The 21,541-nt window shown below is 39.2% G+C and overlaps 1 protein-coding gene across 1 annotated transcript in view; it reads left to right on the top strand.

Moving 5' to 3' along the window:
* The window catches only part of atrnl1a (attractin-like 1a), a 250,528-nt gene that overhangs the window by 143,577 nt on the left and 85,410 nt on the right, over window positions 1-21,541 (top strand). Inside the window, exons 26-27 of the mRNA XM_081351271.1 lie at window positions 860-921; window positions 10,338-10,416. Of these exons, the coding sequence (XP_081207397.1) occupies window positions 860-921; window positions 10,338-10,416 (141 nt within the window). The remainder of the gene's footprint in view (window positions 1-859; window positions 922-10,337; window positions 10,417-21,541) is intronic.

Here is a 21,541-nt window from a genome sequence, read left to right as displayed (position 1 = left end):
AGTTATGTTAGTTTTAATATGGAGTAAAATGTAAGTATTATAGCAGCTTCAATATTGAACTAACACTGTTAGTTCTAATTGCCTAGTGTTTTAGAAATGATATAAATACATGTTTTACTGCATAATTAGCTTACTTTTAATTGCTTTCCAATATATGGATTATAATATTCCCTAATGAGGATAATAGCTTTTCTTTGTAAAAAAAAAACAAAAAAAAACTTGTGTTTCTGAAGCATAGAATCTTTTAGAATATTTAAGGTTGGGGAATGAGCTTGAGATATTATGTGTGGGGAAAATTCATGCTGCTTGTTTTCTAAGAAAACTTGCCAAGTTGTAGAAATTAATATGCCATGAATATATAATAAAACTACTTGCATGTCAAGTCAAAATTATTTTGATTAGAAGCATTTATTATTCTACAGAAAGTTTGCAGAGTACGTTGCACAACTAATTCAAGTTAAATTAGATCAACAACATGAACACTTGATTAAATTATATGTCAAGTTTATTATAGGCCATCTGTTTTTTTAGAAAGCTTTTAAACATGATTCAACAGTAGTTTATTTGTTTTGTCACCTAGCCCAGCATGTTTATTTTTTCCCCCTTTAAATTTAAAGCCATTTGGTGATTAAAACACTTATTGAATTAAGTTAATTTCCAATGCACCGTAAATCGATGTGTTTTGTTTTTTACTCAAACCACATCTTTCCCATTATTTTTAATATGAGTATAAGGCTGTCAAGAGACAATATGTCCCATGTTAAATATATTTGGGCATCCTTCAGTAATGGTTTAATGTGATATTTTACAGGAGTGATAATAATCTAATATCTCTACCACCTTTCTTCTTTTTTCATAGATATCCTTCTCTCAGCACAGCAGCATCATGGACTTGGTGCAGTTCTTTGTCACATTTTTCAGGTATGAATACTTTATTAATTTAAATGTAATGTTCTGTGAAATTAAACAGAATAATATTTGTGAATAAATTAAACATTTCCTTATTCTGTAAAATGCATTTAATTCTAGGTCTTGGAATTTAGTGAGATAAGCTTGCTGAGAATGCAAGGATGCATTAACCTTACCATCCATAAGCCATTAATGAAAAAGCTGGCTGATGAATAAGCACAATAGGTGTAATTGTGTTGGCTGTGATGAAGCCAAAATATGCCTCTCTTGCCATCTCCAAAAATAAATGCATTTCATGTTGTTTTAAAGCATGTTTTAAAGGACACATTTTCGCGATCAGAAACAGCAATGTGGTCTGAAGAAATGTTCACTGAAGATAATTTTTTTGGAAATGAGTAACCCCACAACTTATGATATATCATTTGAATATTTTCTAGAACATAATAAATGCATATGTCCAGTAGAAGCATTACGTCTGTGATATAAAAATTCTAATATATGAATGTACATGACCGTACAAAAGTTTGGGGTTAGTATAATTATTTCTTTTATTTGGAATTATTGGAGGTGCTGTATGTTTGACTGTACTAAAGCATAAAAGTACCATAATATGTTTGCAGAGATTAAAGAAACATGCTTAGTTCAAATACTTTTCTCTGAAAATCAATGCTACAGCCAGTTATTCTACTTTGAAATGTGCGTTCCGTGTTGGAATGTCTGTTTTTGTTTTGATCTGTGCAATCCCACCAATTGCTAATATACCCAATAATATTTCAACAGCCCGGGTTGAGAGTTAATGGGAAACACAACCCATTTGCAGTGAGCAAAGTAACTGGGTCAGAAATCATAGATTCTGTCTGACCTAAAGCGCCTCGGCAATGAAAACATAGTAAAGCTGATCAACTTAGTCTAAGGCTCGTCGCTTTCCATATTCAGTGGCGATTTTGTATGTCCTCAATTTGGCAACCTGCATGAGTGTCAAGACTGAGGAGGAGTTCAACCACTAGCTGTCAATGTTACATACTGCACTTTTAAGCATTTAAGTTTAAATTGACGACAAACATGAGAGTAAAAACATTTCTAAAGCTAAAAAAAGATTTCTATTTCAAATAAATGCTGTTCATCAAACATTCTAAAGAAAAAAAAAAACTAACCCTAACTTCTTACTCTAAACTCCAGCCTGGCTATGTTCAACTAATAATAATAAGAAATGTCCGCTTATATGAATGATTTTTTAAAGGGTTAGTTCGCCCAAAAATAAAAATTCTGTCATTATTTTCTCACCCTCATGTCGTTCCAAACTAGTAAGACTTTTGTTCATCTTCGGAACAAACATGAAGATCTTTTTTATGAAATCTGAGTGATTTCTGTCCCTCCATAGACAGCTACGCAACTACCACTGGTGCTTCAAAAAGTTCATAAAGAGATAATAAAACTAATCCATAGAAATTTAGCTCTTTAGTCCAAATTTTCTGTAGAGACACGATCGCTTTATATGATGAACAGATTGAATTTAGGCTTTTATTCACATGTAAACATTCATCAACTCACATAGTTGTGGTAAATGGGAGCTCAAGCATGTTTGCTTGACGTGTGAGAACCAATGATGTTCATTCTCGTGTTATGCTTGCACGTTTGAGAACCAATGAGGTTTGTTCTTGCGCTTCAAGCAAGTTCGGTTGAGCTTCTGTTTATGTCCGCTGATCAATGTTTATATATTTCTGATCAATATTTTTACAGAATATTTTACAATATTTTGTTTTTGATCAAGTAATTTTTTTTTTTTTTTTTATCTGTCTGACCCCAAAATTTTTAATGGTAGTGTATATACAGTATTAAAGGGATATGTCACCAAAAAAAAAAGAAAGTAAATAATAATAATTTACCCTCATGCTGTCAATGCTGACCAGGAGAGATGTTTTATAATTTAAAATGTATAAAATATTAATATTGCCTATTACTATATATATTAAACAATTACTCATTTAAAATGTTGTTTTTAAGGGTGAACCTGCACTACTTTTAATTTGACTCTTGAACAGCAGCCAGAACTATATGCACATTTCTGCAGGTGATGGAAATCATCCATTTATGTGAACGCACAAGATGTTTGCAATTGCATGTTTTTATTTTTTGTTTTCAGTAGTCATGTGTTCAGAAATACCATGCTTGTTGTACATCCGGACAGTCAAATTACAGAGCTGAGTGACCACAGTTGTGTTTAAAGTGCCTCAAAGTGCAGCAAAATAATTACATGCCACCTACTCTGTATAAATAATAACATGCCGCCTGCCACAGTATGTATAAATATTGAAGCTCGCGCTTGACTGTCAGCCGCCTCTGTATTGTGTTCTGTGGGATTTTTAACTGTCAGGTCAACACAAATGTCATGTAACGTCATTCCAACCTTTACATATCAATTTGCTTATCACAGAAACACAGAATGTCGCTATGAATAAACTGACATAAGGGTACATTGCTATGGTTTAGTCATGCCGTTTTTCATTATAATCGTTTTACTTATTTGATACATAGTTTTATTGGTTTTATTAATGGAGTGTGCTGGAAAATGCACCATAACACTGCAACTTTGACACTGGCCATTTATCTTGTATGTATCCATATTTGTAAGGATATTATTGTGTAAGCGCATATGCCCTGACATTCACAAAGGTTGAGGTCATGGCAACAGGGATGCGATGTATGCTATACAGATTCTTGGGTATATTATCCAGTATGAATACCGAGAACACTATTTTTTTTTTTTTTTTTTTTTTTGCAATTATGGGCATGGGAGTGTGTTGATAGATATCAAAGTTGAAGCTAGAGGCTGTAGGGCTTTGTTGTTTGGTGTGCATTTAGTCTTCTGCAGGCGAGGGACACGTCTAATGTAATTCATCTTGGCATTTGAGGGAGATTGGTGCGTATACTTTATTTCCCTCCCCTTTTTTCTCTCTTTTTCTCGCTCCCTCATATCTTCTGGCTGTGGATTCACAGCTCTGGTTCTCTGTCGAGAGTATACTTGGAGTTCAAGCCAAGCACTTTCAAAGCCGAAGTTCAGTCAAATGACCGACTGTTTTACAATGCCAAAACAGATATCAAGCCCTGTGGAAAATATTATATTGTGGTAAATAAATAGAGTATGCTGCACTGGCACACTTAAGTTATTTTAGTTACACAGATGAATAGTGGTGTTTGTTTGTGAAACAGAAGTAAGTAGCATTGAGTATTGATTTGGAGCTCTGTCACTTAAGCCGTCAGTGTTTTCTCTGTACTTTGGTTCCGTGGCTTGGCTGACAGTTTGTTTCTGAATTTGTAGGATTTTTGGGGGAAATAAATGAGATTGTTCTTTTCGATAGAACTGGATACAGTGTCCAGAAATGTGAAAGTATAAATAAATATATAATTTAACTAATTATATATATATATATATATATATATATATATATAATTTATTTATTTATTTATTTATTTTATTAGGGCTGGGAATCGATTAAAAACAAATAACTAATTAATCGCACAATGTGCTGTGATTAATCGCATTTTCCCCCAAGCTTGTAATCATCAATATTTAAATGTAGAATCACCGAATTAAATTAAACAACACAAAGGAAGTATATTTTAAATAATATTTTAATATGACATCTTGTGAACTGTAAACAGACTCTCCTCAGAACCACAGAGTAGTTGTTCCCATCAAATAAAATGCATGCAGCAACATTATAAACAAAGTGTAAGTTGAATATTAAAACACATACACACACACGAACAGAGAGCTGGGCGGCATATTTGCGGCCTTTTTACTCTTTCGGCCAAAATGAGGCAAAAAAAAAAGTGCTGCATCAATTGCGTTATTTTTTTTTTTTATGCGTTAAACATCTCAAATTAATCGCAAAGATTAACGCGTTAATTCTCCCAGCCCTAATATATATATATATATATATATAACTTTTTTTTATATAATTGTTTTTATATATATTTTTTTTTATATATTTAAGGGTTCAAAGTGATCTCAACAGGAAGAAGATCACTTATGTACAGTCTGTTGTCGAGAGCAAAACTGTGTAACATCTGAATATAAGTGAAATTACCCTGCATTGATTTAACTGAATATTAATATGACAATATTTAAACACTGGCCTGCCTTTAGTACTGCTACAAAAGTAAGTGCATATTCCCTTAAGTTTTTTTTTTTTTTTTTTTTTGCCTTTGAAGCATTTTCTATGTCTGGATGTCACAGTAACTGTGTAACTCTGACTCGCTAACCTGATTGGCTGTCAGGATGATGGATATACCACAGTGCACCAGACACGCTAAAGAGGTAAACAAACACTTCTCTAGCGGAACACAAGTGGGCCTGGTAAACTACTTACTACAGAGATTAAAGCCAATTATATTTCATATCAACTTCATTCTGCATTCACAATTTGTTCCATTCAAAGTCGGATGTGAGATATTCCTACTTGATGTCTATGCTCTTTATCTATTAAGGCATTTCATTGCTCGCTGAGCAGTTGTTTGTTTGTCAACAGAGGGGTGTCCCATTAAGCACATTTTAGAGGATAAACAAGGATGTTCTGCAAGGTAATAGAGGATCATTTACAGTGTTTTACACATCTGTATTTGCAAACATTTGCCTAAACAAGTCTGATTATCATTTGATGTAGCATCAATAATGCAAATTTGACTGATTGATGCATTTTGTTTGCTTAAAACGTAATGTTTATCATAAACTTTGTATATCTCATTGGGTGCCGCCATACTTTTTGAAGTTGGAAGTCAGATTTAAGTGATGTTTCATAGAGTGCTAGGGTCCTAAAATCATCAGTGAATTAGCATTTTTGAACTTCTGGTGTCAATTGGTTTTATGACTGGGTTTTTGGTTAAATGCTCAACACAGGCTCAATATATTTTCACATAGATCAACAAAGCCCCACTTATGTTTATTTATTTATTTATTTATTTATTTATTTGCCTTTTAGCTTCTTACTATTTTGGCTATTCATAATTGAGTACTATTAAATTCATAATTGATTTTAATTGAAGTTGTTGATTTGTGAAGATTATTTTGATGAATAAAACATGTTTGAATAATAAATAATTAATTTCTTAATTTCTGCAATACTCCAAATGCCAATGTAATAAGTTGAGGGATCCATGGTGATGCTAGCTTTCGTGTTGGCTTAAAAAATTACGTCATCCCAGCAACTGTTTAATGGAAAGCAGCATTATAGTATATTGTCAAAAAACTTGGTGGAAGAATAAAATTATTATATTAAAGTTAGCCAGTAAAAGATTCTTTTTTTTTTATCATCTTATTCATGCATTTGATTAGCATATTACCTCCAGCTCATAACATAAGCTTAATTAGAATTGCATTCCTCAAAATCTTCCTAAAATTTGAGAACACCCTCCTGAGAGACTGTAGGCTGCAAGCCTCAAGCAAGAAGATGGATATTTGTCTCTTTATGTTTCATCTAGCTTTGATAAATTTGATGAGCTTTTTAATCAGTCAGTAAACTCTGCTGTCTGTCATTCTCATCCCAGAGGTTTTTTTTTCTCTCAATCCATTCAAATATTTGTCTTCCTAAACAAAGAGACCGCTACACAGACTAGGTAGAAAAAGTATTCATGAAAATAAAGACAATTAAAATAATAAATGGTAAAATGAGAATAAAAGAACAATACATAGTGTATGTATGTTTAGAAGAACCCCTTTTAGACATACAGTAACTGGTGTGTACTTCGAGCAAAGTCTCTACTTTTGAACATATTTGTGTTTCGCTGTAGTCCCTCATTAGCTTTGAAAATGCCTTTTGAATATGGTTTCTTTGAAGAGTTTCTTTTTTGCCATCTCTGCTCTCTTAGAGCTCCAATAAATGAGCAAGAAAAACAGTAACAATTAAAGAGTGCTTAAGCCTTTCACCCACTCCTCCAGCTAATTGGTGACACCGCAATTCGGTTTAGCCCAATTACATGCACTCTTTTTCTCTTTATGTTGATTAACGTTCATCCACCTCTCTATTTTTTCCTCCTGGCTTCCGTCAGGACAGAAGTTATCCACGGGCTGAAGCGCGTACTCATATTGCCGTTGATGTTATTTACGTCCTGAATGCCTGTGCTTCACTGGCTGGCGACTGGAGTCAATTCATTTGACTTGTGTAACTGACTAAAGCTCGTTCTCTCCCACTCCTTATTTGGGTGTAATGGGGCTTTTGTCCTCTGTACCTATTAGAGCGAGTGAATACAAGATTATGCATTATTGTGACTCATAAACATAAGCAGGACCGGGGTGGGATGACAAATAGATGCAGGAAGTGACTGTGATGGTGTGCATGTTTATATCCTCAGCTCAGGTTGTCTATATTGATTGTGTAATCCTTGTAGGCTGTTTGCTCTCTCGGGCAGCTTTGGTAGATTGCCTCACCTCTTTCATGCTTCAGACTCTTGTTGCTACCTGCAAAGATCAATACTACAAGCTGATCGGACTCTACAAAACGTGACTACACATCGACCACTTTATTAGATACACCTGTTTAAATGCCCGTTAATGCAAATATCTAATCAGCCAGTCTCATGGCAGTGTATTTTTAGGCATGTAGTCATGGTCAAGATGATCTGCTGAAGTTCAAACTGAGCATCAGAATGGGGGAGAAAGGTGATTTAAGTGACTTTGAACGTGGCATGGTTGTTGGTGCAAGACGGGCTGGTCTGAGTACTTCAGAAACTGCTGATCTACTGGGATTTTTGCGCACAACCATCTCTGGGGTTGTTGACGTTATAGGAGAATGGCTAGACTGGTACGAGCTGATCGAAAGGCAACAGTAACTCAAATAACCACTCGTTACAACTGAGGTCTGCAGAAGATCATCTCTGAACGCTCAACACATCGAACCTTGAAGCATATGAGTTGCAGCAGCCAAAGACCACACCAGGTGCTTCTCCTGTCAGCTAAGAACAGGAAACTGAGGCTACAATTCACATGGGATCATGTGATACAAATAGAAGATTGGAAAAAAGTTGCCTGGTGTCTCGGTTTCTGCTGTGACATTCAAATGGGTTAGAATTTGTCACAAAGCTCATACTGGTTTCTTGCATGACAATGAGTTTTGTGTGTGTGTGTGTGTGTGTGTGTGTGTGTGTGTGTGTGTGTGTGTGTGTGTGTGTGTGTGTGTGTGTGTGTGTGTGTGTGTGTGTGTGTGTGTGTGTGTGTGTGTGTATGTGTGCGTGTGTGTGTGTGTGTGTGTGTGTGTGTGTGTGTGTGTGTGTGTGTGTTAAAGCATTTTTTTCCTTTATTTTTAACATAAATACTAATATTGTAGGATTCTTTTTTTCTTCATTTTTCTAAAGTTTTTCTATTTTAAAAACTGGTTATATTTCCCTCTCTCTCTCACACTTACACAAAACACTACACTACACCTGAATATGTACAGCAATTGTAACTCAATACTGAGTTAGTTACAAAGGAAAAAAACAACCTTTTTTTAGTTGGCCACTTATACTTTATAAACCTAAAAGGTTCATAATAGTAGGCCTACCTTAAGGGTATACATTACTCTAAGGTAGTAATATGTACATTTTAGGGGTAGATAAGTTGCTAAGTTGTCATTGATATGCTGGCATGCTTTAAAGGTACAACAGCACATTTTGCACATTTTCTTTCTGACAAGGTACAAATCACTTTCATTTCCAGATGAAATGTTCACTTGAATGGCCAGCCTGGTTTTTATTTAATATGGTGTCTACCTTCAATCAGGACATTCGTCATACCACTTAAAAGAATGTGCTTTTATAACTTTCTCAGTGAAAGTGCTCTGGCAGAATTGGTCCTCATTCTCCATCCATTAGAACTATTATCCAGCTCGTTAGGAATTAATTGCCCTCATCATTAATAGATTTAATAAGGGACCTCTGACTTGTGCTGATTGGGTTTTGAAATATGGTAGATGAAATGGTTGAAAAGGCAGTTTCAGGCTCTTGTATTACCTCAACTACACTATGATTAGTCCAGAGCTAATTTTAGTGTTTGAACAGCTTCAGATGTAATGAGCTAGTCCCCTTAATATATGGTGCTCAAGCAAAGAGACTAGGAGAACAATATTAGAGCCCAAGATGTGCACTTGCAGTAGGGTTTAAACCCTTCCCATGGTGCAGATTCAAATTCATCATTGTATAATACCCCATATACTTATATTATACATTCCATATTTTTGCAGTGCTTCACAAAGCCTCAGATTGTATAATTTGAGAATGAACATTCTTCCTCTAGGCAGTGTGTCTGTGGAGTTGATGGTATGTATTTGTAATAATGCTGGCTGAATGGAGGCTCTGTTTGAATGTGAATGATGGGTAGATGACATTGTCCCCAGTTGCCCCCTGTTCCTCTGATGTTCATGTCAGTATTTTGACCCTTTGTTAAGCCCCCCCCCCCCCAGATTACCATGTATACCATTAGTTTAAGTGAACAGAATTTTTCATAGAGTTTCTACAATGCACTGTAATACTAGTACTGAATTTGCTAGTGCTTTTGAAGTTGTTAACATTTAAAGGGGTCATGACATGAGAAATCAAATTTACCTTGAAAAAAATGAGAATATACACCAATATTGATATTTTATTGACATGCTTTTGCAGTTGATTTTTTAGCGTTATGGATAATTACAAATAATTACAACTATGCAATAAATTACGGTTGCTTACAGTTCCACAGAAACATTACAGGACATAAAAACAATTTTGTTACAAAGTCAAGCACTTGAAGGTCTTAGAGGAGGTGATTGTCTTAATTTTTTTAAATATATATAGCATGACTCAATCCTCCCACATTGCTGGCACACATTCTGACATTTGTTCACCAGTGCTTTATCAAACTTCAGCAGCAGGTGCTGGCCGTGAACCTAGGATAAAAACAACAACAACCAAATAGATTGTGTACTGTATGACCACCAAATGTTTTATTCCTTTTACTTTAGTTCCATGCATTTGTCCCCTTCTGCCAATTGTAAGTACTGTAAAACACAAAGAGGGATTTCTGCTTTTAGATGTCCTTTCACAACAACCAGTTCTACTCAAGGTCGACTTTCTATAACATCACACATCATCTAAATTGCTGAAAATAGCCATTGAGCAGTCTGTGTATGTGTGCGAGAGGAAATCAGACCTGTTGCAGTGCAGATGTGCTTGTTTTTCACTGCACAGGACGGTATTGCGTAAATGATTGACGTAACGGTCTGTTCCATACGACATCGATTCTTTCATGCTGGATGAACTTGTTTATCATTGATTGTGTGATTGAAATACAAATATGTAACAGCTGTCCCCAGTCCAGCCTAGAAGGTTAGTGGAATGTTATCCACAATTGCAAATACGAACTCATGAATCTTATTTGATTGACTGATCTATTGATTTTCCATGTGTCTTGTCTCCAGCTGTTTCCTGTCCCTGCTGCTGGTTGCTGCTGTGGTTTGGAAAGTCAAACAGACGTGCTGGGCATCACGCAGGAGAGAGGTAACATCTGTACATTAGCACTTCCTGTGCTCACTGACATGTCTTGTCCATACTTGTATTGGCTATTGCCTGGGGTTTCTTTATATGTTGCCCATGATTTCAGGTTTAGAGCTGAAGTGTTTAATACTATGGCTCAACCAATAGCAGGAGTTTGGGTCGAGTCTTTCAGTTTGCAGTTTGTGCAACCAATGAAAGGCAATTTAGCTTCAATGTGTTTGAGTGGCCGTATGCATTTGCATTTACAGGTTTGTATTAGCTAGGATGTTATTGCTTTTACCATCTGTGATCTCCCATGTTGCTCCTGGGTATGGTTGATCTTTGTAAACCGTCTTATGACTTTAACCTCATTATAGGTTATGAAACTCACTGTCATGTGTTGTTACTGTGCCCAGATGGAAGGACTCTGGGTAAAGTTGCTCATTTTATAACACGTTCCTCGCAGTGTCTGATGGGTGTGTAAATGTCACCTGCATGCCAGCCGAACTGCCTTCTTTTAATGAGAGAGGCACAACAATAAACGCCACAATTTTCCTACATTACCCGTCTGCACAAACCAATTAACCCTCACGGGGCTCATGTAAAAGGGATGGATTAATGTGATTTATCTGTCTAAAAGCCACAACAGATGCCACCTTCACTCGCTTTCTCTCTTTTTATTTCTTCGTTTGTGTGTCATTTTAGAGGCAACGTAAATGCAAATAGGAATTTGCAAACGAGTCATCGAGCGTTTCATAATCAATACAGTAATCGAGGCCACTGTAATTGAAAGCATATCGAGAGCCGTAAGTGTGGGTTTATCAGAGTTAAATGCATGCTGTTTTCTGCAATGGCTGTCACAGTTGCGGTTTTTCTTTTCAGCAAATATCTTCTTGTAGAACGAACATTTATATAATGGAATAGCTTAAACCAAATAAAACAAGCTTCACACTTCATTCAGTGCCCGAAAAGCCATTTTGATCAGAGAAATAGAATCACAGTGTGATTTGATAAGAAAGCTACATTAAATAATGAATCAATTTAGAGTGTTGTGTACTTCATTGTAGGGTTTGGCATGAGTGATTGTCCTGATCATGAAAACAATCTTCATTTTCAAAACACTTCACACCAGTTGAAATTCAGTAACTGCTATACAGTACATGTCAAAAAGACCTCATTTTAATTTTTCCTCAGTGGCTACCTTGCAAGTCGATTCTTCAGACAGCAATTTGTGTCAACACTGTTCATGGTGGTTTCAGTTCAGGTCAGCACAAAATGGTCTGAGCTGTATAACAGGACGTTCACACAGGGCACATTCTTCCTTTCAGAGAGCTAGATGGAGTGCAAATGAATGGAACAGAATTCATGGGTTTTGAGACTTTTTTTTTTTGAGAATCACTTTTTAAAAGTGCTCCTTTCAACTTGACAACACTTAAAAAATGCAGCATTTGTGTTGCAAGGCACTGAATAAAAACTGTAAGATTCAATGCAATGGTCAAAATGTGACCACCTGACACTGATTTATCTGTAGCTGTGCTTTGCACCATTCACAACTCAGTTAACTCTTTTCCCACCATTGACAAGTTTTTCTGGCAATATATGTTTTCGCTGTTATACAGTGGGGGCCTTTGTTACGCATCTTCTTAAATAGTACCAAATCTCCAGATCCAAAAAAAGCTATGAAACAGAAACATGCGATAGAAGCTTTGCTTACACACATGTAATCTAATACGATCATCAAACATTTAATGGCATATGAATCAAAACTGCCTAATGTTACTGAATGAAATGTCAAACCCACAAAGAGGAATTGGACTGTGCAAGCTTTGGTGGTGTTGATGGACTCAATGTATTCCATCTATGTTTTGGTCATCATTCTGAATCCGATCTGGACAAAGTCTTTGTCAAAAAATCTTTTTGGAAAAAAAAATCTTTGCTTTTTTATGAAACTTCCCCTCATTCAAGTGTTGATAAAAAAAATGCATAAAGCTAGAATAAAACATTACAGTACAGTAAACCATTAAAAATGAAATGTTTATTTTTATATATTTGACAAAATTTTGAACTAGGGTGGAAGAACACATTGTTTCTCACAATGCATGTTGAAATACTTTAAATTGTAATTCAGTAAATTCCACTTCATGTAATTCAAATTCCTGTGGGTGTGGTCAGTTAAATAAAATGTAATAAATCTTTAGAGAACCAGTCTTCAATTCTGAATGTTGCTAAAGTAGGAATGGGCATTTGGCTACTCCACTGATATTAAAGCAACTGCAATCTTAAGTATTCTTACAATGGAAGCTGTACATGTTTGTTTGTTTGTTTGTTTGTGTGTGTGTGCAATGTGTATTTCGCTGTGTCCGGATCTTAGTTAGCTGATATGTCTACATTATTTATGATGTCTGTCACATATCGGCCAAGCTCTGCTGTTGCCGCTGTAGTTCCACCGAACCTCTTTCTGCTGCACACATCCACAGTCATTTTTCACATTCCGCCCAACACAACAGAGCTCAGGTGTCAGGCAGTGATGATGTCAGATCCAGCCATATTTGTCCCACACGGCTCCAGTCATATCCATAAACAGCCAAGTTGCTTTTGGCCGGCTGTAGCATCTGATAAAGATCTTGTAGCGCAGACTTTATCTCTACTGTGCTTTTATGTTTATGTGGAGGCTGATAAGTTGTGATCTCACAAGTTTTATGGAGAGCCGCATCACTCCACTCCTACTGCTGCTTAATTGTGTTGCCTCATTGTCAAGCCTCATTGCTGACAGCGGCTATCTTGTGATTTGCCGCGTTGGATACTTCAAGCCCGCCATTGCTGCCCCTTCATCACTCCCTCTCTCTGAAGCCATCAAGTGGGAAATTAACAATGCAAATCAATGGAGCTGAATGGTGTTTTTTTTTATGATCCTCTCTCTCTGATGTATTTAGAGCATGAATGATTATTTCGGAGATAGATTACGGACGGACGGCGCCGTGAGCACTCAGGGAATCAGTCAATATCCTCAAATGGGCTTAATTCATTATTTCGTTCCTCCTCCTTTCTAAAGTGCAAAACATTGAGGGGGGAGGGTGGGATTTTCATTTCATTCCACCAAATGTAATATAATTTCTTTGCAGCTGCGATCAAGGGGATATCGGTCTCAGTCTGTCGGCACACGGATGGAAGTAATATATAGACTAGCTGTGCTATTTTTTTGGGTTGGCACTTAAAATCCATAAAATTCCCAAAGGGAGAAATTCCATGCTGATTCCTCATCCGAAAAAGGAAGAAATAATGTAATCTCTCCAGTATAGTTAATTATGGATCATAACCGAGAGTGTGGAAAACAAATTTAGAACTGGGTTTATGATAATTACTCTCCCAACAATAATTTCTGGATATGAGATCAAACAATCAAAACCACTTTGAAATTCTAATGATGATGCACAAGACGTCTTGTACAGATGTCTATGAATCTCCTAATAGGGTCTCCCCCCAGCAGACAGGGATTTAGCACTATTTTGACAACTAACCTCATTAAGTTTTGCTGTTGTCTTGCCATAAATGTATAAATAAACAAAAAAGACCCTGCATTTTTCAGGCTTTTTTGCTCTATAATTCATTTCATACAAGCTTTCAATGGCCCAGACAAACATGGTCAAACTGAACACCAAGTGACGTAATTGTTAAATATACTTAGCCTGGTCATATTAAACATGCATTGTATTTTCTAGATAAATCTAGAGCGCTACAGCACCACCACCAAATGAGGATTATTCCCAACTGCCTTCTTGTCACCTGTTCAGTTGTAAACACACTGCTTCTCCTGTCAGCCAGATGTTGGGTAATTTTATCATTTGACAGTGGCTCATTCCACGCCGATCGGCCAAACCCCTATACGCCTGCACAGAGTACAATGAATTGATGCTAATTTATGAAATATCAGGTTGTTTTGAGGCTTGAAGTGGGTGTGTTTATTTGACCTTTCTGCCACAGTATGGTAATTAGTATAATTCCCTGTTACAGGAATTAATTATTTTGAACAAGATAGTCCCATTTTCTTCAGACATGGATTAGCATATGTTTAGGGGGTTTATTTATTTAAATTATTTTTATTGTAAAATATTTAGAAGTTGTGATAAAATTTTGATGCTTCAGATTTTGTTTAATACAAATTTTTATTTGTTTTATTTGTTTGTTTGTTTTTTCGGTCAGAATAGCAAACAGTGAGGTTATCTTTGACACTGTTTATCTTTGAAGCCAGGGTTTATCTGGCCTGTTACACAGTGTAAATATCATCTCATATCGCACAAATTCCCTTAAAGCATAACATCATGACATTGGATTTCATTATTATTCAGTTATAGTTCAGTTTTGTGATGAATTTCTCGTAAAATGCTAATTTCTCCGCAATGTTTTTATCCTGAAAAGGCATGAGCCATCTCAAATATTAACCTTGTAATATCTCTATCAAACATCCTTAGGAAAGCACCGATTGTGTGCCACTGTACACATTTGCGAAAACTTTGACTCAAGGTTATATAAGGTCTTAAAAGATGGTCATCTCTGTCAGCTGAAATGAGGATGTTGAAGTGTCAGTATTGCTACATATAAAGGTGGCTGCTCTTTACAGTGTTGGCTAGCAGTGCCATGCTATCAGCTCCGAGCAGGTGAGCGTCTTTATCATCTAAGGCTAGATTAGCCAGAAGGTCTTGTCTGCTTTTCAGAGGCGTCTTAAACACCAACATCAATCTTCAAAGCAGCAAAATCAGTCTCACCCTCTGCTTTTAGCTCCCAGGGACAAGACAAGGACTCTCCTGAGAATGCCTCAAAATGGTGTCCGAGATCTTTTAAGCACAGGTGTTGGGTGCCTGTGTTGAATTTCATGTGGCTTTTTTTGGATTGATACTGTGGCTTTTACTGTTGTGATAAAGAGAAGATAGATCCAACTTAAATCAATAATTATGTACTATGTACTATCAATAATTTGCTATAATAATAATTAATTCAGTATATTAATATATTAATAATAATTCAATATATACTTTTCAAGATGCATGCAGGTCCATTTTGTCAGGTTCTTTTTCTTACCTCTTGTCTTATGATTTTGTCGCACTTCCCTTCAGGCGAAATGGGCACATCCTATTTAGCAAATATCAACTTATGTCTTCTATTCTCAGCCTCCTTAACCTGACAGAGGAGATTTGCAGATGACACAGAGAAGACTTAGACAGAAGAGGGGAACAGGGCTGTCTGCTCAATTACACGTTTGCTTAGTGAGCAGTATAAACGTTAGCCTGCTTTCAGTCAGCATAAAGCACTGCGGATTCAAAGAAAAAAGTCCTCGATAAAAAATTTAAATGTTGCATTTGCCCCAATTGAGTAATTTTCAGCATCACCATGCACTGTCGGTGGTTTAGAAACAATCTATAATAGATAAAAGGCTTCATACAAAACATTGCAGTCAGAATCACAGTAGGACTTATGGATGCACTTCTCAAAACTCAAAGACTCAAAACAATTTCAAAGGTTTTACCAATATTTTTTCCTTTTTTTAATTTTTATTTTTGACCAATTTTACCATCCACAATAATTACTAGTAAGAACATATACACTACCATTTAAAAGTTTCTGTGTTGGTATGATTTAAAAAAAAGAAGTTTCTTATTTTCACAAAGCAGCCTCATTAATTTGATAAACAATACAGTAAAAACAGTAAAATATTATTACAATTTAAAATAACGTCTTGGTTACGTATGGTAACCCTCGTTCCCTGAAGAAGGAAACGGAGACATACGTCGTGACCGACAATAGGAATCTCGCTAGAGAGCCCAGTCTACTTCGAGTGAAACTAAATGAGCCAATGCACATTGGCGTGCAATCATTTGCATCAGCTGTTCAGCCACGCAGCGCGGGTATGTAATGAGCAGCAGGTGCGATTGCACTTTAGTTTTTTGCTGAGGAGCCAAGCCGATGAGCTGGCTGCCCCGGCGGGTCACAGCAGATGTGGCAGCGGGACGTACGTCTCCGTTCCCTCCTTCAGGGAACGAGGGTTACCATACGCAACCGAGACGTTCCCTATCAGTCGGTCACTCTCGGCGTACGTCGTGACCATCAACAGGAATCCCTACCAAAGGGTCACACAGATAGAACCCAGCCTAATCCCAGTTCTCAAGGATTCAACGGATAAAGGCCTCGCACCGGACGCTCCACCATGTCCGGGCCGAGGGTGTTGGAGGACTCACAGGTTTTTCACTCTGGAGAAATAAGGAGCACAGTAACGTGCAGCAGGCCGACAGAGCTGGGCCTCTCAGTGCTTCTACCTGTTTAGGGTGAGAACACGGGAGGAGACCAGCTCTACACGTCGGCTATAAAATCTAGCGAATGTGTTAAGTGTCGCCCAGCCCGCAGCTCTACAGATATCTGTTAGCGAGGAGCCACGTGCCAGCCCCCAGGAGGATGCAACGCCTCTCGAGGAGTGAGCATGCAACCTGAGTGGGCGGGGCACGCCTTGTGCTTGGTAAGCCTTTCCCTTCTGCTGGCCTCCGTAACAGGCAAAGAGCTGGTCTGAGGTCCTGAGACTTTGAGTTCTGTCCACGTACAGACGTAGGGTGCGAACGGGACAGAGCAAAGCCAAGGCTGGGTCTGCTTCCTCCAGGGGCAGCGCTTGCAGGTTCACTACCTGGTCCCTGAAGGGAGTGGTAAGAACCTTGGGCATATAGCCAGGCCGGGGTCTGAGTACAACATGGTTGTCACCCGGCCCGAACTCTAGGCACGATTCGTCTACCGAAATTGCTTGCAGGTCCCCTACCCTTTTGATAGAGGCCAGTGCAATCAGCAGCAAAATCTTCAAGAGAGAAGCTTTAAGTCTGCTGACTGCAAAAGCTCAAAGGGAGCATCCTGAAGTGCTCGAAGCTCCAGGGAAAGGTCCCAAGAGGGTGTGGAGGGGGGTCGAGTAGGGTTTAACCGTCTCGCCCCCCTAAGGAACCTGACGACCAGGTCGTGCTTTCCTACTGATTTGCCATCCATGTGGTTGTGATATGCTGAAATAGCGGCAGCATGTATTTTGAAGGTGGAGGGAGACAGCCTTCGCTCCAACCCTTACTGCAAGAAGGAAAGCACAGACCCTATCGAACATCTTCGGGGGTCCTCTCGGCGAGAAAAAAACCACTCGGCGAACAGGTTCCACTTCAAGGCGTACGCACGTCTCGTGGACGGTGCCCATGCAGAAGTGATGGTGTTAAGGAGCTCTGGGGGTAAGTCACCTAGAACCTCCACGTCCCGTCTGCTCCTCATCATTCCTGACTTTGCACAGGGTCTGTGCAAGTAGGCTCACTGGGGGAAACGCATATTAGCTGACCCCGGGGCCAGCTGTGAGCCAGTGCGTCCATGCAGAGTGTTTCCTCGGTGAGGGAGTAAAACAGCTGGCAGTGGAAGGTCTCTGAGGAGGCAAACAGGTCTACCTGAGCCTCTCCGAACTTGAACGGTAGCTTGTGGAGACTCTGATTCAAAACTTGGCCGAAACTTAGGGGGATGCCAGGCGAACTGAATCGCATAGCTGAGCCTGATGGTCCGAATGAGCCAGCAAGATGGACTGGGGAGCGCTAAACAGGCTCACAGAGACCGTACAAGCGGGACCAAATGGACCGTAGGCATACCCACAGTGGGGCAGCAAGGTGGAACACAGGGTGTTTTGTGCAACACTTACCTGGTTCCACGGGGTAGGAGGCGGCTTGGATGCGTTCTCGAACTGCACACTGCTGTCCGCAGGCGATAGAAGATGCGGATGAGAGTGATGAGGATTCTCTCCTCCTACTACTCTCTGGGCCATTTTCAGACCTAGGGATAGAGGAACTGCTCTTTTTTTTTTGAATTTGGGTACCACTGTGACTCCAGTGGTGGAACAGAATTTTGACTCAAAAGATTAGTTTCCCGGCCCTCCACCGGGAGAAAGCAGCTCCACCCATCTCCGGGTCACCCATCTCAACCGACCACTTAAACAGCGGCTGAGATGGGCGGTGTCATCCTCCTGCTGCAGACACAGTAGATTAGGCTGTGCCGGAGTTGTTGTTTTTTTTGCAGGGAATGACACCCTTGGCAACGAGTAGACTAAGGGGTGGCCCACGAGGCACTCTGGTGGTATTTCGGGGGAGGCGCTTCAGTCTGCTGCTGACTGCGGAGAACTGCTAGCCCAGTTGCATCATTCTGTCTAAGTCTTCAAAGCGTACTTTGACGACCTCTCGCACCTCTGCAAGGACAGTCAGGGGCGCTTCTGGACCACCAAGGTGGACATCATCTGACCAAGGGCCTGCGCTGTGACTTGAACATGGTCAGTCGACAAACGCAGCTCAACCCAGGCTCATAACTACCCTCGTGCAATAAGAGTGCCTTGGCCTCTCATGCAGGGCAGAGGTGGCCTGCCAGAGGCACAGCTACCCCACCATCGAGGGTAGTGAGAGAGGTGAAAACTTATGCAGAATTTGGCTCTTTTGGCATTCCATATTTTGGCACCAATATATCTCCATACTGCTAAGTTTTCAATGCGCATCCGAGAAAGATCCAGGAAGCATGGCTGTCAGCTCTGAATCTGATTCAGCATAAGCACACACACTATTACAGTGGGAACTCAGCATCATCCTCATTTCCAGAACGAAACAGCCCCTCTCTTTGATGCAGCAATCGACATCTGCCCTTGGCTGGAGCCCTGAATGAAACGCTAGGTTCCCCCATTTTTTTATTTTTTTTGAAGGACCAGCAATCCCATCCAGAAGCTGCACAGCTTGTGATGCGTTAGAGAGGGAGGGGCCCTAGGGGGATGGATCCCCCGAAGGAGAAGCCCTCAGCTCTCAGATCACACAAGCTATTCTACTGAAGTAGACCTCTCCTGGTGGCCACCAAGGAGGGCGCTACTACAGCAAATAGACAGGGGGCCGCGCACCTAGAGCACAGAGCGAGCGCTGGGTTGCCGTGACAACCCATGCTGCAGCCCTGCAGCTCAACAGCACATGACACGCTGAGGAGCGAGAAGCTCTCATTGATCTCCACAGTCTCCCAGAGTGTCGGGCAGACATGCAGCTGTGCTTTTACACACAAGCAGCGGCTAGCCAACAACAAAGGGGACTCAAGCTTTCCGGAGAAAGAAGAGTCAACCGGTGTGCTGACATGGTCATGTTCCCATGCGAAAACATGAACCACCCACAAACACAGTCTCACATGTTTCCCAGGCATGTGAGACAGTGATCATGGCCGTCAGTAAGGAAAGGAAATAACCGCATCCAGAAACACACGGGTGGAATGTCATCTTTAGAAAGACGCAACTCACAACCATGTAAGCTCTTTCAAGATAATGCTCTCCTTGGTTCTGAAGCACGCAGGGGAACGTTCGAAGCGGACACAGACAAGAATGTGCAACCTGTCGTGCGCTGTCTCTCTTCACGGCGGTCTTACCAGCCGTAAGAATGGCTATTCAGCGCTCTTGGTGCACCGTTACCAGCTGTGAAAACAGCCTTTTTGTTTTGCTCAGTAACACAAAAACAAAAGAGAGAGAGAAAGAAAGTCGACCCTCGCTGTATCGCCCGCACCAGACACGAGAGATCCTCCTGAAGAGCTTGCTTGTTGTTTGATCATTCAGTAGATTAAACAGCATCGGCTCCGAAGGAAAAAGCTGAAGTGCAATCACACCTGCTGCCCATTACATACCCGCGCTGTATGCAAATGATTGCACGCCAATGTGCACTGGCTCATTTAGTTTCACTCGAAGTAGACTGGGCTCTCTAGTGAGATTCTTATTGTCAGTCACGACGTATGTCGAGAGTGACCGACTGATAGGGAACTGGGTTTTTTTAATAATTTTTTTATGTATTTTAAAATTAAATTTATTCCTGTGGTAAAAAATCTGAATTTTCAGCATCATTACTCCAGTCTTCAGTGTCACGTCTAATATTCTAATATTCTGATTTATGTATAATTTTTCAGGATTCTTTGATGCATAAACAGTTAAAAAGAACAACATTTATTTTAAATATAAATCTTTCGTAACACTATACATCTTTACTGTCACCTTTGTCCTTGCTGAATAAAATATTAATAAAAAAAAAATCTTATTGACCCCTTTTTTTATTTTTATTTTTTATCTCACATAGTCCTTTCATTTTGACTATTGACTATATAATTTTTTTCCCCATATTAATAAAAGCCATTTATAGGTTTATTCTCCCAAAATATGTAAACACTGTCTGTTTGTTTGAGCCTGTTATAGCAACTCTTGTTCAGCCACCATCTGTTTTTATGACCAGTGGCAGATAAGATTTCTGGAAACTCATATGAAAACAGTCATAATTTAACTTGGTGGCCCAAAAATCATGCACGCCACTTTTAAAGGACTGTGAGGGTATACTCTGAACTTTGAATTTTATTTTATTATCAGTTGTTGTTCTAAATGTACTGTATCAAGTAAGCCATGTTCGATTGCTTTTCTAAGCAACAACCACTTTCCAAGCCAAAAATGTTTTCCCCACTTTTGAGTTTTCAGGAAGCGATAGAGATCAGAACTGTGTGATCATTCTCGTGGAGAATAAATGGCAGAGCTCAGGTTGTCCTGATTCAGGAATTGAAAGCTGTGATTAATATTATGAAAGTGTTCAGGTGGAGAACAGGCTCTCTTAGACAGTATTGTTTCCTCAGTTTCAACCCTCCTCTGAATATTTCATATTACATTCAGCAAGACGAAGAAATCCCTTTTTCAATTGCACCTTGTCGTGTTGATGCATAAACAAAGGACGAATTTGATCAGGGCCTCTGGTCTTGGATTTTGCTTTATGTGTGTATGAAAGGTTTGGCTCTCCCTTGTGACCTGGACTCGCAAAGATTTAGAAAGGAAACACTGCGGTGTGTGGATATCAGAGAGGAGCTTATGCTTTATGCATTAGACAGACAGAGTTATTCCCTCTGCACATGCAGTCTGTAATATAACAGGTGCTTGTTCTCAGTAAAAGATTGACTTTTGAGGTTGTGTCAGGGTTGTGTGCGTGTTAGTGCCGCAGTCGCCTCAGGTGAACATGTGAGCAAAGGTAGAGGTAGAGCGTTTAACAGGAGCAGTGGTCTGCGGTTAGATAGCGCTTGTCACTACAGCCTCATTGCTTGAGTTCACACTGGCCTCTGTCCA

This window comes from Scardinius erythrophthalmus (assembly GCF_964197995.2).
Source record: "Scardinius erythrophthalmus genome assembly, chromosome: 21".
Taxonomy (NCBI): Eukaryota; Metazoa; Chordata; class Actinopteri; order Cypriniformes; family Leuciscidae; genus Scardinius; species Scardinius erythrophthalmus.
The sequence above is the reverse complement of the archived record's forward strand: the minus strand, read 5'-3'. Positions and strand labels throughout refer to the sequence as shown.